Source organism: Peromyscus eremicus, chromosome 23 (assembly GCF_949786415.1).
Source record: "Peromyscus eremicus chromosome 23, PerEre_H2_v1, whole genome shotgun sequence".
Lineage (NCBI taxonomy): Eukaryota > Metazoa > Chordata > Mammalia > Rodentia > Cricetidae > Peromyscus > Peromyscus eremicus.
In genome coordinates, this window is record NC_081438.1 from 38,296,059 (window position 1) to 38,314,664 (window position 18,606).

General features: G+C 49.1%; 1 protein-coding gene across 1 annotated transcript in view; it reads left to right on the forward strand.

Moving 5' to 3' along the window:
* The window catches only part of Mtus2 (microtubule associated scaffold protein 2), a 245,831-nt gene that overhangs the window by 124,833 nt on the left and 102,392 nt on the right, over positions 1-18,606 (forward strand). The window contains exon 4 of the mRNA XM_059249359.1: positions 9,042-9,203. Within this exon, the coding sequence (XP_059105342.1) occupies positions 9,042-9,203 (162 nt within the window). The remainder of the gene's footprint in view (positions 1-9,041; positions 9,204-18,606) is intronic.

Here is an 18,606-nt window from a genome sequence, read left to right on the forward strand (position 1 = left end):
CTGGCCACTCTTCCTGAATTGAAACACTCTAGGTATTATTACTATTATTATTTACAATTTCACATGTATATCTTCCTTATTGGCCGCTCTTCCGCCTCCCTCCAATCCCTCTTCACCCTCCCACTTTCAAACAAATATATATATATATATATTAGTGATATATATATATATCACTAATGTTCACGTGGATTTGTTTTGTTCTGTAATCCAGCAATCAACCAGGGCCATCTGTGCGGCCGTGGGGTTAAGAGCACTGTTGCACTTGCAAAGGACCTGATTTGATTCCCAGACCCCACACAGTGGCTCACAATGAATAGTAACTCCAGCTCCAAGGGATCCAATGCCCTCTTCAGACCCTCCTGGGTACTGTACATACAGTGGAGGAGATACATACATATATGCAGGTAAAGGCACCGATACACATTAAGTAAAAATAAACAAATATTTAAAAACCAATCTATGAGATCCCCTGTAGTTGGACGCAGTGCATTTCACGTTACAGGATAGCTATGAACTTATGGAGACCAGCAGTGGAATGTTATAGGGTGAATGTAAAAGGTCTATTTCAAGCTCATGAATTTGAACCTTAGTTCCCAGCTAGAGGAATTGTCTGAGTACCTCTGGAACTGTGACCTACCTAGCAGATGTAGGCTGCTAGGGGTAGGTGTTGAATGTAATAGCTGCTTCTGGTCCTGGCCTGGATACTATGAATTTGGTCCACAAAGACATGCATGTGTAAGCCGTGAGCTCTCACACCATGGACTCAACCACTTCAGCCGCCATGCCTTCCCCACCGTGAGACTATATCTCCTTCCTTAGGTTGCTTCAGGCACAAATTCTGTCACAGCCATGGGAAAAGGAACTGATACGCATGGTCACATAATACTAATAATAACAGCTGTTGGTGTTTGTTCAGTGATATCTACATCACCCTTTAGTATGAGACAGATACACATGCATGCATACACACACACACACACACACACACACACACACACACACACACACACAGTGTGTTAGTTGTCTACCTGACACATCATAGGGAGGTTTTATTTTGGCTAATGGTTTTGGGGGGCTTTATTCCACAATTACTTGGCCCCATGTCCTTTGGAAGAACATATTGGTAGTGGAAGCAGACAGTATGGTAAGAAGAGACTGAGGATAACATACAAGGATCTGCCCCTGGTGACCTTCCTGTGGCTAAGTCCCACCTCCTAAAGTTTTAGAACCTCTCAAAAGAGTGCCACCAGCTGGAGATCTAGGCTTTCCCATATGATCCTGTGAGGGATTTCCCACATGCCAGCCACAGCACATACGTTAAAATATGCAGAAGGCAGGATATGAAACATTCAGTTAGTACTTTAATAATTAAGCTGAATTTTGTCACCAAGTTATAAATGCCATTAAATGAATGAAATATGCATCAGTTGGTTAATCATGCACCCAGAACATTATGCAGCTTGATTGCCTGGGAATAGTCCTAAAAGAGTCTGCCAAGAGAGTAGCTTAATCATGCTACTTGGGATAAATATTCAGAATCAATAAAACATGTTTCTTAGAGTTTGCTATCGTGTGTTTACATTATTAATAGTTTTCTGCCTTTTCCTACAACTTCCCCTTTCTGTGAGAAGTTCATTTTGCTCTGGTTAGTTTTGACCCTCTTTGCTCTTAACTCCTCTTTTGGTGAAATTTAAAAAAATCAAAATATAATTCTATCATTTCTCTCCTCCCCCTAACTCCTCCCGTGCCTCCCCGACTCCCTCTCAAATTCATCGCCTCCTTTTCTTTGGTTATTACTGTTACACACACACAGACACACACACACACACACACACACACACACACACACACACACACACACAAATACAATCTGCTGAGTCACTTGGTAGTCAAGTCGGGGGCTCATCCCCAGGAGAGGCTAATTCTCCCTCTCTCAGAAGTCCGGAGTTGTCTCTAGTTCTTTGTCCAGGGGTGTTGAGGCAGCCATATTGTTGAGGTATTGTGGCTCTAGCTTCCCTTCCATTTCTAGGAGACACAATCTCAGGTCAGACTTCCTGGTCCTCTGGCTCTTGCAATCTTTCTGCCCCCTCCTGCATAATCAATTCTTCTTTTGAAAATTCAGCCTTATTGGCCTTCCCAGCAAGTGAAGAATGAGTATAGATGACAGTCCTCAAGTTTCAACCTGACATCGCTGATGAGGCGTCACTCTATACTCTTTAGGGTGATATCGAATATCCCAGGAATCTTCTACTATTCTTCCCAGTGCCCAGAATTCTACAAAAGCTTTGCTTCTGTGTAGACTTTCCTGATCTGAGCCTGATTGTCTTGCTCTATGCTGCTATAATCAAATACCACGGAGTAGAAATGCTGGACCCCAGGAAGTCCAATATTCAGCCTTTGGGCTGTCTTGGCTCATCTTCCACAGTGGGGATGCACTACATCCTCACACTGCAGACCATGGAAGGATAACACGCCAAGGCAGCATGATCTGTCATGTAATATTCTTAACCCCATTCATAACCTCGTGCTCAGTCACCCCAAAGGCCTCTTTCCATAGGCAGCACCTGAATTAGGAAGAGCACATCCAGACAATGGCAGTCGTGGTAGGCCAGAGTGGCTCGTAACCATGCTCATTGGGAGAGGTGGATGAGGAGGGCATGCTTTTCGGAAGGGTGAATGAGGAGATCATGCTCATTGGGAGGGGTGGGTGAGGAGGGCATGCTCATTGGGAGGAGTGAATGAGGAGGTCATGCTTATTGGGAGGGGTGGGTGAGGAGGGCATGCTCATTGGGAGGGGTGAATGAGGAGGGTGACAGGACTCAGGGATGCCAGGAGGGATAAAGGAATGTGCAGGGAGCATGAAGGTCATTCTTCTTTTGTGTCCTGTACCACCAGGAGACGGAAGAACCCAAGGCAAGCTGGTTGGGATCCCCTGTAGCTTCCATGCAGCGCACAGGACACAGAACTGGATCAAGACCTAGACAAGGGAACACCAGAATAGATTTTTTCATTGAGATATAATTCAAACACCATAAATTGTACCCTTCAAAATGTACAACCCAATGGATCTAGTATATTCACAAGGATATAAAGCAAAAGCTCTATTTCATTCCCCCAAAGAAACTCCACCCCTGTCAGTGACCACTCCCCGTTTCACTCCTCACATGACCTATTCTGGACATTTCGAGTAAACGGAGCCATATAGCATATGCCCCTTTATATCTGGGTTCTTTCACTTAGCACGGTGTCTTCAAAGCTCACTATAGTGACACATGCCAGGCTTTCAGTCCTTCCTGTGGCAGCTGACTAATATTCCATTGTCTAGATATACCATTTTTCCTTCCATTCATTGTTTGATGAGCATTTGGATTTTTCCACTCCATCATGACCTATGTCCCTATCAACATTTAAGCATAGATTTTAGGGTAGATAGGTGATTTCCTGTCTCTTGGGCATATACCTTGAGCAGAACTGTTGGCCATATGGTAACTGTACAGATAACATTTTGAGAGGATGACAAACTGTTTCCCAAAGCTTTGCTTTACAATCCAACGGCCGCATCTGTCTATACTTTTTATTATAACTGTTCTACTGTGTGTGTGTGTGTGTGTGTGTATGTGTGCGTGTGTGTGTGTGTGTGTGTGTGTGTGTGTGTGTGTGTGTGTGTGTGAGTGTATGTGTGCATGTGTCAAGGACAGAGGTTGTTGCTGGGTGGTTCACTATATCCCCCTCCACCTTATTTTTAGAAATGTAGCTTCATTGCTGACCCTGAAGCTCCCGCCTTCAGCTAGGGACCAGCCAGCCTTCCTGATGCACATGTCTCTGTCCCCCAGCTTCCCGTGCTGGGATTACAGACACGTGCTCCCCGGGCTGGGATTACAGACACGTGCCACACCAGATCTGAACCCAGGCCCTCACACTTGTGCCAGCATTATACTGACTGAGCCGTCGCCCCACTTCTGGTAGATGAGCAGCGATGCCTTGTGGTTGGCCCTGCCTTTCCCCGGTGGCTATGGCGTCCTTTTCCGTATGATGATTGGCCACTTACATGTCGTCTTTGGAGAAGTGCCTCTTTAAAGCCTGTGCTCATTTTTAAATTAGATTGAATGTCTTTCTGTTGCTCAGTTTATAAGTATATACTGTGTATACTAGACCTTCAGCTGACCTTTAATTCTGTAGGTTGTCTTTTCGTTTTATTAATAGTGTATTTAAAACACAGATAGTTTTAAATGTTATTTTTATTATGCCTAATTCATTTGTTTTTTCTTCTTTATGATGTGTATGATGTGTATGTCTGTGTATGCACATTTGCGTGTGTGTGGGTGCACATGCATCTGAAGGACTGGAGTCAATTGCTAGGCTTCTAAGTCATCTAACACAAGGATTGTGAGTGCTCAAGAGACATTCAGCTGGTAGATGGGGCACAATACAGTGTTCATGGGAGGAACATATGGACCATGCCTGAGATAGAGGGGCGTCATTTATGGCCTTCAGCCCATTTGCTAGAACTCAGTCACAGGGGTCAACAGGGAGGATGGAGAATGTAGTTTAGTTCCCATCCAGGACTAAAGGAAAAGGCCTGACCAGCACGTATCCACTCTCTGCCCTCTGAAGCTCCGCCTCTGAGCTGTTCTGTTTCATTGATCTCCTATCTTGAAGCCGATACCATTCCACATGTGTTCATCCCAGTGTGAGATACAAGATGAGCCCTCCACCTTTGATAGTCTGGCTTGAAAATTGGTCTTGGTGGGGCTAGAGAGACCGCTCAACAGTTCAGAGCACCGGCTGCTCTTGCAGAGGACCTGGTTCCGTTCCCAACTCTTACGTGGTGGCTCACAACCATTTGCAATCCCAGTTCCAGGGGATCCGACACTGGCTTCCAAGAGCACTGCATGCATACACATGCAGGCAAAACACCTATCCACGGAAAAGGAAAAATAAATAAGATCTTTTCAAAATTTGCCTTGCCTAGGCTTGGCCCACTGTTTTTTCCTCAGAGATTCTAGACTCTGCTTGTGAAGGTCGATGAAAAATGGCCACATTTTAATATGAAACCAATTAATATTGAAAATATACAGCCAATAAAAGAGTGCCATCTGCCATATGCAAAGAACTAGGAGAAACTCCGTATAAAGGTGGGTAGACGCTGTGGATGGGCATCTTAGGGAAGGAAAGAAAAACTTGAAAATCGATAACCAGCTGAGAAAAAGCATCTCAACTCTACAGCCTGACAGAGATTTAAAAATCGATTAGTAACATAGCCAATGAATGGATAGCCAAATGGAAGAGCCGTGATGCCCTCTGCATTCGCTTGTCTGTGGTGGGGGTGAGTCCCTGTGAGCAGTTTGTCTGGATGCTTAGGGCAGCTGAGCACATCTCCTTACTGTCCAGTCAATTTCACTAGAGATGAGATTGATTCTGTCTTGTCTTCCGTCGGATTGGTGATCCGTTTTGTTATTATTCCCACCATTTTCTGGGTGAAATGGTTCATCATATTTTATTAAAGCAATTGTATCCCATCTTCTCTTTAGCCTTTGGTCCTGACAGGATGATTGGATTTCCCTCGCCACTCCCCCTTTTTCTTTCCATGTTCTGCAGGCCATCTGATGGTAATCTTCGAAGACTTCCCAAGTTCCTTGGACAAATGGATCTATTAAAATGACTAACTGTAGAAATGAAAGCCAGCATGCACGTTAATAACTAACACGTAGACGCGTACAGTGTGCCAGACAGTAATGTGTTGTCTTGCACTAACTCCTGCAAGAACGTTTTTTTAATTTTTAATTTTCTTATTTTGTGTGTAAGGGTTTGCCTGCATGCGTGTACATATACCATGTGTGTACCTAGTGCCCAAGAGGGCCAGAAGAGGGCATCTGTTCTCCTGAAACTAGAATTACAGACAGTTGAGAATGACCTTATGGGGTGCCGGAAACTGAACCCTGGTCCTCTGCAAGAGCTCTTAACTGCTGATCCATCTCTCCAGACCCCTGCATCAACTTAAAAAATGCCCTGGCATTAACTTCCAAGTCTCACAGTAGACTATAGAGTCAATTTTCTTATTCCCCCGATGAATGAAGGAACCGGTGTGAGGATGTAGCGGGTGTGAGCGATGATGGCCTTGCCTTGGACGTCTTCCACGTCTGCACCCGGCTGGTGTTCCCGCTGTCCCGTGGTGAGGTGACAAGGAGGATAAACTGTCTGTAAACCTCAGGCCAGAGCAGGTGGGGGTTCGCCAGGAGTGAGGTGACTGAGCAAGACCTGTCACAGCCAGCTGCCCAGATTCTCCAGCCCATCTCTAGTTGATTTTTCATTCTTCCTGAGCACGAGCTTGATGCCATCTGTATGTTGTCAAGTACTCGGCATTCAGTGGCCGCTTCCAAATTCCGAGTGCTTTCCTCTTCCTGAATGTAGATCTTTAATGACTAACCGGCGCAAGCCAGTTCTCAAAGAGTGGGCCCGTTTGGTGCCAGCCGTAGCGAACCAATGGTGGATGGAATTAAGTTTTCCTACTTGTCTTCTTTTTGAGGTGCTAGAGGCCTGGTCTCAGAGGGAAGTGCTAGCTTCCCAACACACGGAGTGATTTCTTCCCATCCTGGAAGACAGCCAAGTCTCTAACTTGACACACTCCCTGAATAAATCGCGTGTAACAACATGATGCCAGATGCGAGAGGATTTGATAATAGGGCTTTTGAACTCGGCAAATGCTCCCACAAATTATATCTGGGCCTGAGAAATGTTTGATAAATTGTTAAATAAAGGACCGTGTGAGGACTTGTGCACCGGATTTTAGTTCCCACCGCACGTTTCATTGACTAGACTAGGATGGCGGCAGCAGGCCACACATCAGCTGATTCCCTGTGAAATATCTCGGGCAGCTGAGCCCCTCTTAGCTCTGACATCCCCACAAATGCTTAGAACGTCTCTGAATTCAGGCGCAGACGGATTGATCGATTGCTGTGTAATTCTGGGCCCACTCAGTCTTCCTCCTGCAGATCCATGCTGATGCTCCCCCCCCCCCCCCGCTGGGTTTGGATGGCATGCTTTGCCTGCTTCTTTATCTCATGCCAGCTCCGCAGACCCCGTTCTGTGGAATTTTGGTGCTTCCGTTGGGCTTGTGGAGGCCATGCACATTCTCTTAGCTGTGTTTAGAACTACTTAAAGCCATGTACGGTGACCGAAGAGAGCTGTACAATACCAGCTGCTTCGGGCAGGAGCAAGTTCTTTATCTGTCCTTCTTAAAGAGGCCTTTCTCCCAGAACAACACAAGTCTCACCAATTTTAAGGAGACTCTCAGGTCTCCCTGGAGAAAAAAGCAACGATCTCATACTCCCAATAGTTTCATGTAATCGTCAAGTATCTTGAATGCTGAGGCCATTTTAACGACACCATCGTTTTTATGCAGGCCGATAGGAGTGGAATGTTGTGACCCTCCCTTCAGAATGATGGAAACAAACTCAGCCTCTCCCTCCAGTGCCTTGTGCCTCTTCCAGCTGTCAGAACTTACATTTCACATCTGCAGTTCTGACCTACAGATGGGTGTGTGTTCCAAATGAGTGCTGATCTGGGCGTGTTCAGCCTCTCCCAGTCAGCAGATGAGGCCCCAGACCTCCTCCCAGAGGGATGTTTGGAAGACTTCTCTCTTGAGGAAACCTTATTTTTGTCTTTAAGGGTCACATACATAAACCTCTCAAAAGTTTCAGAAGACGCAGAAGACCGGTTTGGGCCAGACTCTTTCGACTGAACTCTGACACAGCTGATAGTCCAGTTTCCTGGATCCTCAGAGTGTCAGAGCAGTTGGTTGTGACAAACTGTCCTGTGAACAGAGAGACTATTTCTGTATGGAGTAGCAAACTGCAGTTAGCCATCCATTTCTCCTGCCTTCTTAATAAGGATGGCTGGGGCTGGAAAGATGGCTCAGTGGTTAAGAGCCCTGGCTGCCCTTCCAGAGGATGAAGGTTTAATTCCCAGCACCCACAGGGTGGCTCACACAACATCTGTAATTCCGGTTTCAGGGGGATCTGGTGCCCTTTTCCGGTCTCTATGTGTACTGCATACATGTAGTATGCATGGCAAAACACCCATAAAGCAGGCAAAACACCCATAAAATAAAATTTAAAGTTTCAATAAAAATAAATAAATAAGCGGCAGTGCAGGGAGCTCTTGGCCTGGAGACCAAACGCCCCTGTGCATCTCAAAGATTTCTGTCTCTGCTCCCACCCTCTGCCTCCACCTCCACCCCATGCCTCCTTTTCTGGAGGTGAAATGAACTAGATTCCCCAGATCTTGGAAACATTTCCTTGGCCAGGGAGACATGTCTGTAGCATCCATCACTGGGTATCTGTAGGTTCTACATCTGTGGCTTAACCGAGTGCGGAGCAAAACCGCTCAGCTAAACACTGTCTCTGTGTCAGTCTCCTCATAATGTCCCTCGTCATTACTCTCTAAACCTTGGCCATAACAACACCCTGCGCAGCATTCATATTGTATTATCAACACGTAGGTATTACCAAAATCCTGGGCGGGATTTAAAGGGCACGGGAGCTGCTGTAGGGTCTATGCAGACTCCATGCTCTTTTACACAGGGAACTCGATCATCTCTCATCCTGTGTGAATATCCACACGGCGTCTGGGAACCGCGGGCGACTGCGTTTGTGTTCTCAACTCTCCTCCATCACTTATACTCTATTTCAGAAGAGCACTGCCCCCCCACCCCACCCCCACCCCCGACCCATGAGCTTCCCAGTTGATGCTTATAACAGCACACAGTTACACATACATGTAAGCAAAGGAGGTGTGTGCCATGGGAGGACAATTTGTGTCATTCCTTCATTGAAGAGGGTCCGAACGACAGATGTTTAGGTCCTGACTAAAGGGAGATCTTTTCCACATCCATTTCCAGGCGACTGCTTTTCAAGGTCACTCACTGAAAGGCACATTCTAACGCCGATGGCAGCCTTAGGATTGGCGGGCAGGCCGGAATGGCAAATGGGTCCATCCATTTTTCATGAACTTATAATTAACACGTAATCTGCCCCCCACAGGTTCGACCTTTGGGAATGAAGAGCAGCCACCTGTGAAGCCAGCTCCGCCTTCTAAGGACATACCCAAGGGAGCTGGCCGGGCAGCCCCGGCACCTTCCTCCAATGCGACACCACCACGCAGGAGTTTACTTCCAGCACCAAAGTCCACTTCCACACCTGCTGGTAAGCCTTTCGGCCCCCCGGGAGCTCCACAGGGGAGTGAGTGCCCTTTGTGCATAAATATGAAGCCTTTGAAAGTCCCCGTGTACATCAGCCACTTAGAAGAGATGAAGGATGAGTGTTAAGTGGCATTTGAAGTTAATAACAGTGCATATGTTTTCAAAGTACTTCAACGTATTCATGTGTTTAGACTCACAAAAACCTCTCGCTCTTCCACCTGTCTGGTAACCCTCTGGTGACATCATTTTAGTTTCAGAAAGCAGGGGCCAAGCTGTTTTGAAGAACGGCACTTGGCTAGAAGCCTTTGCTCATGAACCATTTGAAGGGTTTTGGGGCAAGCTCAGCCTAGACCTCAGAACTCAGTGGGAGACTGCTGCCCTCTGTTGGCTGTGGACTTAAACCTGCAAAACTGGGCGGGCTCCAGCAGACTGGCAGCTCAGTGCCCCAGCTGTGGCTCCAGAGCCACAGTTGTGGCTGTGACTAGCTCCATTTAAGCAGTGCAGACAACCTTCCTCTCCATGCCCTCACATGTGTGCAGGGATTCCAGAGAAGGCACTTGTGGCCAGACACTGCCCGGGTGGCCCAAGTCTGGCTCCATCTTGCTTTCCTCCCCGGTTTCTCACACAAGGAACCTGTTCACCTACAGCAATGTCTTAGTTTACCGTTGTCTGCACTGTGGAAGATAGAATGGATGCTGAGCCTGGATCCACTGTGGGGGGCTCATTCAGATCAGTATTTTTCCTCCATATTTTTCTTCTGTGATTATAGCCATGTATCTGTCATTGTACATACATAAACACCTATGGGTTTGTGAGTTCTTAAAAGTGGAATGGCCTCACAAGCTGAGAGACCTGCTTAGGTTTTTGATTATTGTGTTTTTTGTCAACTTGACACAAGCTAGACTCGCCTGGGAAGAAGAATGTCAGTTGAGAAAATGCCCTCACCGGATTGCCTGTAGGCAAGCTTTGAGGCATTTTCTTGATTAATGATGATTGTGAGAGGGTCTGGCCCACTCTGGACAGTGCCCAGCACCTCACGGTTCCCTTTGACGAGACTTAAGTTGCATTGTTTAGTCTTGTTCTTTGGGTGAGGGCAAGGTAAGTATTAGATCCAGTGTCTCTCTTGCTTGCCCCCATGACTGGGTCATTGTAGGAACAACTCAACATCTGTTAGTTGCTGTGGGATGTTCTGTATGTTAAATGTGTTGCTCTGATCGGTTAATAAATAAAACACTGATTGGCCAGTAGCCAGGCAGAAAGTATAGGCGGGACAAGGAGAGAGGAGAATTCAGGGAAGTGGAAGGCTGGGAGGGAGAGAGAGATGCTACCAGCTGTCATGAGAAGATAGAAGATACCAGAAAGCCACAAGCCATGTGGCAAGGTATAGATTTATAGAAATGGGTTAATTTAAGATATAAGAACAGTTAGCAAGAAGCCTGCCATGGCCATACAGTTTGTAAGTAATATAAGTCTCTGTGTTTACTTGGTCGGGTCTGAGTGGCTGTGGGACTGGCGGGTGAGAGAGATTTGTCCTGACTGTGGGCCAGGCAGGAAAACTCTAGATACAGTTAGTTAATCATTGAATGAGTCAGTGAAAGGATGCGCACTGTGTAGAATTTGAGCCATTCCGTCCACTGTGTTTGAAACTTGGCCTTATTCAAACTAGAAGGCGATTAGATAAGAATATGTTGCTGTTTTCTTGTTGTGGTAGTTGCATGATGGTTGTGAGCCTCCTTGTGTTAGGAATTGAACCAGGGTCTTCTGGAAGAGCAGTTGGTATTCTTAACTTCGGAGCCAACTCTCCAGCCCCAAGCCTACGGCTGTTGCTTCAACCCTATAGACCAAGACTTCTCAAACTTGAGTGCATCGTGGCCATCAATAGTGCTTAGAAAACTGTAGTCACTGGGCTCTGGCTCCAGAATTCGTGCTTTACTAGGCTTGGCCTGGGGCCTGAGAACCACATACTGAGAGAAGTTCTCACTTGGTTCTCATTGAATGCTGTGCATTTCTAAGTGAATCAGAATCAAGTTTTCTGCTCCTTTTTGTTGTCACATTAATTGAGCCACCGAGGGCACGGCTGCAGATTGGTCACATCCTGGACAATTGCATGGCTTGAGCTCTGAGGTTGGGTATGAGCTCTTAGATAGCATATATCCTTATTGTTTTAACCCTACATAGGAAACGGCACCTGCGCCGCCTCCTCCTCCTCCTCTTGCTCCTTCTTCTCTTCTCCCCCTCTTCCTCCTCCTCTCCTCCTCCTTCCTGTCTTTCTTTCATTTTTCTTTGCATTACACAACACAGGCCATCAAACTCTGAGCCTTTTCATGCTCCTCCCACTGAGCCGCATGCCACCTCTGGCCACGTTTCTGAACCCGACAGTGCCAAGCTAATGGTAGCTGAGCTTTCACTCCTCAGTACCACTTGCTTGATGGCTCTCGTCCACTGTTGGAGATTCGACCTGTACCAGCAGCAGGACAGACCTTCGGAGTGCTCGGCTGCATCCTCTAACCTAGATTTCTAATAGGAAGTTTTGGGGAGTGATATATTTCCCCTGGATCATGCCTCTACAAGAGTCTAAGCACTTGCTGCACCCATGATTTAGATGCAAGGATAATTAGAGCAGCCCTTCCCTTAGGAGCTCACAGGAAGGAAAATGGATTTATAACTTAATAATTAAGGTGAAAGCAAGAGGCTCATAATTTTATATCTGGAGTCTAGTTAATTCTAGCAAGCCAAAAAGTCATAATGAGGTGGAGGTAAGGCAAAATGGCTTGCCCTTTACTGATGTTTCTTTAATCATTTTTGTATGTTGCTTGTTCAGTCGCTAAGTATTTACCATTTGCCTGCTTTCTAAGTCCTGAAGTGATCCAGGGTTTTCAGGCAAGGACAGTGTGGCATGGGCATTGGCAAGGGCAGTGTGACGCAGGCATTCAACTAAACATCCAAGGAGCAAAAAGAGAAAAAGGGAAACACCGTGCTCGGTGCTTCCTGACTCCAAAGCAAAATAGAAAGCAAACAGAGGATCAGGCTGTCACTTCATCCTTCTCCCTGTCACAGCTGTTGGAGATCATAAGTTTGAGAATTGGCAGCGACAGCAAGGACCAGCAAGGTTTTACAGCTGGACTCATGCTCTGAAGCCTCCTCCCGTGATATTCCGTGGGGCTGATAAGATGGCTCAGGAGCTAAAGGTGCTTGCTGCTCAAGCCTGGCAGCCTGGCCTTGATCCCCAGAACCCATGCGGTGGAAGGAGAGAACCCAAGCCTGTAAGTTGTCCTCTGACCCCCTCATGATTGTTCTGTCACTCAGGCTGTAAGTGGAGGGTCTCCATGTGTTCCAGGACCTTGGCCTCAGTCTTTTGACAGGTCTTTATCTCAGGATCCTCATAAAGAGCTTTTGGGTTGTTCACATGTCAAATACAAAATCCCTCTCTGGTGCATTGAACCGTATGAGTTTATGGAAATAGCCAGGCTTTCACCCATTGACTTGGTAACAGGGTCACACCAGTCCAATAAACAGGAAAGTGTTTTCAGTTGAAACTATTGATTTGAATATAGATTACTTCATGGCCAACATGCCTGTGATTCTGTCAAGCGCATATGATGCGCATATAAAATCCAACTCTTTCCACACTAAGCTGTGAAGAGATTTCCCGTGGCTATATAGAAAACTCCTTGTCATTTAAGTTTCTTTCTACCTAATAAAAATATTCCCTAAGACTCACAAGGCTGTCAGTCTACAGACTATTAACCCCATGTGTCATAAAAAATGACTTTTGCCTCTTTAGAGGCATGTTGAATTAAACTTCACACACAGAGGGATTTCTGGGCATACTGTAGTTTTCAAAATGTGAGTAGCTGATGAAAGTCATCTGCGTGTGTTCATGGAGAAGGCTGATGCATGTGTACCAGGAAGATGCTGCCGCCATCTCTCCCTGCTTCATCCCTACTGCTCACACATTGCCCGCCCTTCCTGACCGCATCTTAAATAAAGGAATTGGGAGAGTGCTGGAAAGGAAGACTAAACTTTAGGGAAAGAGAGAGAGAGAGAGAGAGAGAGAGAGAGAGAGAGAGAGAGAGAGAGACAGAGAGAGAGACAGAGAGAGACAGAGAGACAGAGAGAGACAGAGACAGAGAGAGACAGAGAGAAGGCAAGCAATGGGCCGTTGCCAGCCGCTAGAATGTTCGTTGAAGATGATGAGAGGTTGTTCTGACAGCCATGCCGATTGTCACGACTTCTTGTGCTTAACTCAAGAGCAAGTTCACCTGGGATGGTGAAAAAGAATCATAGTGCTCACAGCGTGGTCATTCCCGTTGGCTCAAGGGCGTTCACCAACATCCCAGGAGGAGGCCCGGGAGGAGAGGAGACGAGGGGTCAGCCTGGAGGCAGCCTACCAGTGGTTCAGCAGTTCAGCGTAGGCGCTCTTGTTATTGCTCGGTGTTGAGCGGCCTCCCAGAGGCCAAGGTGGAATTGCTATCACAGGCTCAACTGATTTGTCATTGTGACGCCGACGGGAAGCCCAGCAGTCGCGTGGGGAAGAGAGCAGGTTGGAGGAAACCGGAAGAACTCAGAATGTTTGTAGAAGAAAAATGAAGGCAATAAATATGAGAGCCCTTTGCGTGGCATGAGGTCAGTGAGCCCGGAAGATGGGATTCAGATGATGTATGCTGTGTCTGCTGAGGAGAGCTGCCCACGCCGTCAAGAGAGCTGTGTGGGGGCTGCTTCAGAATGACCTGCGTGCTGTGCTTTCCGACCAGAAGAAAGGTCAAGAAACCCTGTAGATCAGAAGCGTGACATTCTCTAAGACATCCCGGAAGCAGGGACTGTTGGATATGTGCGCGGGAATCCACTCCATCCACAGACAAGCATGGAGAGCCTTCTCTGAGTTAAGCATTGTACTGGTTACCTGGGGCAGATCTTGATGGATGAGATAAGACACCCCTTGTCCCCATGTGACACAGATGTCACATAATTACACACTTAATTGTTTTATACAGTTAGGCTAAGTGCCGTGAAGGGGAAATGGATGCACAGGAAGGCGTGTGGTATATAGAGAGGCCTGAGGCTGGGTGTGAAGAAGGCACCAGGTAGAAGAAGCCTGAAGTTTGAGAGAAGTTGTCAGACATTGCTGATATGGGGGAGTGAACCCGTCTCCCCTTAAAACCTCAGCCTGGGGTTGCTAGCAATTCAATGCCTTGCTAATTTGAATATGTATATATGCACATACACACACACACACACACACACACACACACAAAGACTCTGCCCTTCTTCTTCCTGACAAAGGAACACGGAAGCCGTAAAATGGCCAAAAGACCAACAACCCTCTCCTGCCAATTGCTGGGCTTGGGGGTCTGTCTGGCCCCGGGGTGACATGAGAAGTGGTAGGGAGCAGTCTCTTTCCTCTGCTGTCCCTCTCCATCCCACAGTGCCAGGCTGTACACAACACTGACCCACTTTGACCTGAAGCCACCTGCAGGCTGGTATAAAACCAGCCTTGTATTTTGTGGGAGTTCTTCTTAACATCCCAACTCTTGAGAGCTCATAGGGGGATTGTATCCAAAGGTCGCCTACCTTGTCGCTTGCCCGCTCTGTCAGCCCTAAGGAAGTGTGGGAGGGAGTCCAGCAGGAATTCATGCGAATATGGTCTTGTGGCTTCCATTGTGGATTTTGACCGTCATGCCTTGCAGAGATCTGCCTATGGTGCTGTATGTGCATTGCTATGCAAATCGATCCGATCCATGGTGCTGCCCCGCCCCTTTATTTGAGGGAGTAGGGAACTTTTAATTATACGTCATTGTTTTCAAAACTTTGAGTTCCTTTCTAGGCTTGTATAATCCAGTGCATTGTGTTAATGTGATCTTAAATGCTAACAGTGGGTTGGGGAGTAGAGACAATAGTCTTCATGAGGTGCAGAGAAAAACCTGAGTTTAAGAAAGAGACAAATGCCAGTTAACCATCTGACAAGATAGATGGAGAAGAAGAATATATTTCCCAGGCAGGACATAGTCTTTGTGTCTGGTGTCTTTCAGCAGTTACTCAGCCATCAGATGCTGGAGCCATTCTGGACCCAATACTTGGCTAATCAGTGATGAGTACTCCGCCAGCCTACAGATACAAGTGCTGAGCGCCACAGTTCAAGGCCCTGCACCCCTTCTGGGGGCCTTTGCCTTTCTCCACCAAGTCTGGCCTTGCTACTCACTTGCTTAGGACCCTTTAGAGTCCCTGCTGCCTAGGGATCCAAGCCCCACAGTCAGAACTCCTGCCTCCTGCCTTCTCCCCTGCCTCCCTCCTCCTCCCCTGCCTCCCTCCTCCTCCCCTGCCTCCCTCCTCCTCCCCTGCCTCCCTCCTCCTCCCCTGCCTCCCTCCTTCTCCCCTGCCTCCCTCCTTCTCCCTGCCTCCCTCCTCCTCCCCTGCCTCCCTCCTTCTCCCTGCCTCCCTCCTTCTCCCTGCCTCCCTCCTTCTCCCCTGCCTCCCTCCTTCTCCCCTGCCTCCCTCCTTCTCCCTGCCTCCCTCCTTCTCCCTGCCTCCCTCCTTCTCCCCTGCCTCCCTCCTTCTCCCCTGCCTCCCTCCTTCTCCCTGCCTCCCTCCTCCTCCCCTGCCTCCCTCCTTCTCCCCTGCCTCCCTCCTCCTCCCCTGCCTCCCTCCTCCTCCCCTGCCTCCCTCCTTCTCCCTGCCTCCCTCCTTCTCCCCTGCCTCCCTCCTCCTCCCCTGCCTCCCTCCTTCTCCCTGCCTCCCTCCTTCTCCCTGCCTCCCTCCTCCTCCCCTGCCTCCCTCCTTCTCCCCTGCCTCCCTCCTCCTCCCCTGCCTCCCTCCTCCTCCCCTGCCTCCCTCCTTCTCCCTGCCTCCCTCCTTCTCCCCTGCCTCCCTCCTCCTCCCCTGCCTCCCTCCTTCTCCCTGCCTCCCTCCTTCTCCCCTGCCTCCCTCCTTCTCCCCTGCCTCCCTCCTCCTCCCCTGCCTCCCTCCTCCTCCCCTGCCTCCCTCCTTCTCCCTGCCTCCCTCCTTCTCCCCTGCCTCCCTCCTTCTCCCCTGCCTCCCTCCTTCTCCCCTGCCTCCCTCCTTCTCCCCTGCCTCCCTCCTTCTCCCTGCCTCCCTCCTCCTCCCCTGCCTCCCTCCTTCTCCCCTGCCTCCCTCCTCCTCCCCTGCCTCCCTCCTTCTCCCCTGCCTCCCTCCTCCTCCCCTGCCTCCCTCCTCCTCCCCTGCCTCCCTCCTCCTCCCCTGCCTCCCTCCTTCTCCCTGCCTCCCTCCTTCTCCCTGCCTCCCTCCTCCTCCCCTGCCTCCCTCCTCCTCCCCTGCCTCCCTCCTTCTCCCTGCCTCCCTCCTTCTCCCCTGCCTCCCTCCTCCTCCCCTGCCTCCCTCCTCCTCCCCTGCCTCCCTCCTTCTCCCTGCCTCCCTCCTTCTCCCTGCCTCCCTCCTCCTCCCCTGCCTCCCTCCTTCTCCCCTGCCTCCCTCCTCCTCCCCTGCCTCCCTCCTTCTCCCCTGCCTCCCTCCTCCTCCCTGCCTCCCTCCTTCTCCCTGCCTCCCTCCTCCTCCCCTGCCTCCCTCCTTCTCCCTGCCTCCCTCCTTCTCCCTGCCTCCCTCCTTCTCCCCTGCCTCCCTCCTCCTCCCCTGCCTCCCTCCTTCTCCCTGCCTCCCTCCTTCTCCCCTGCCTCCCTCCTTCTCCCCTGCCTCCCTCCTTCTCCCCTGCCTCCCTCCTTCTCCCTGCCTCCCTCCTTCTCCCTGCCTCCCTCCTTCTCCCTGCCTCCCTCCTTCTCCCCTGCCTCCCTCCTTCTCCCCTGCCTCCCTCCTCCTCCCCTGCCTCCCTCCTTCTCCCTGCCTCCCTCCTTCTCCCCTGCCTCCCTCCTTCTCCCCTGCCTCCCTCCTCCTCCCCTGCCTCCCTCCTTCTCCCTGCCTCCCTCCTTCTCCCTGCCTCCCTCCTTCTCCCTGCCTCCCTCCTTCTCCCTGCCTCCCTCCTTCTCCCTGCCTCCCTCCTTCTCCCCTGCCTCCCTCCTTCTCCCTGCCTCCCTCCTTCTCCCCTGCCTCCCTCCTTCTCCCCTGCCTCCCTCCTTCTCCCCTGCCTCCCTCCTTCTCCCCTGCCTCCCTCCTTCTCCCTGCCTCCCTCCTTCTCCCTGCCTCCCTCCTTCTCCCCTGCCTCCCTCCTTCTCCCCTGCCTCCCTCCTTCTCCCCTGCCTCCCTCCTTCTCCCCTGCCTCCCTCCTTCTTCCCTGCCTCCCTCCTCCCCTGCCTCTCGCCTTCTCCCCTGCCATGCTGCCTTCTTGTGCCTGCTCTAGGTTGGTAAGTCGAGCTATGCCGTGTCTCTGATTTCTTCCCCACTCTTCACTCCATCTTTTCCCCTCTCTTTTAGGTTTTGAGTCCCAACCACTCACTACCCACCTGATGCTCATTCCACATACCCACTTACTGGCCGTGTAACGATGACGGCATGGGCACTCAGCCACCTTGGTGACCACCACCAACATAAACATGATCTCATGCCAGACCTCACCTAAGGGCTCTTGCCTGTCTTCCAAAACACCAAGTGATCTGACAGAACTCCGCTTTCCCTGTGCTTACAGATGGGGCTGGCTCTCCCAGCATCAGACTAGCTGCACAGCTGACCAGGGCTTGGGATGAGGTCTGTCCTCGCCTAGAGCTGCTTCTCTTTCTAATATACCACATGAATTTATCTGTCAAAAGGCTGGCTGGTTGTATAGGACAGTGATTCTGACTCAAGGTTCCCAAAAAGGACATAAATAAGCATTTTCATGCCATCAATTACAATTTACTGAATTTTATAAAATGGTCAGTGCAAATGCCACTCAAGAAGAGCATGAATTAGAATTATTCTTGTGTCCCATAAAGACACATTCTCCAGCTCCATCATGATTGCTGAGGAATCGCACTGAGAACCAAAAGCCAGCGTAGAGGCACAGAACACAGGACCCTGAAATACGTAGTCCTCCAGCCTAGGAGTGATTCTGACTATTGGACTGTCAATATATGAGGATGGAGACAAAAATGAATGAGGTGAACTGTCTAGTCAGCCCAGATATGCACCTTTAAGTAACAGGACAACATCAGCATTAATGGGCCAAATTGACATTGCAGTCCCTTAATAAGTGGGTTGGGGAGATCTGGTAAGTTGCCCAAAGTAACAAAACCAGGAGACTGCAAACTTGAATTAAACCCATGCATTTGAGTGCAAAGGTCACACTTGAAGCTGACACTGGGTAGAGCCGACATCAGTGGCCTGTGTCACACATGAGAAGTTACCCAGCAGAGCAGGAACCAGCAGGCAGCTCATCTGTACATCTTCCAAGACCGTCTTTCTTCTTAATTGCATGCACCTTTTGACTTTTGAAAAAGCGGCTTTGAACGTATATCTATTTCCATGTGACTGTTGAAAAAAATGGGACAAAATTATTAAGGAGC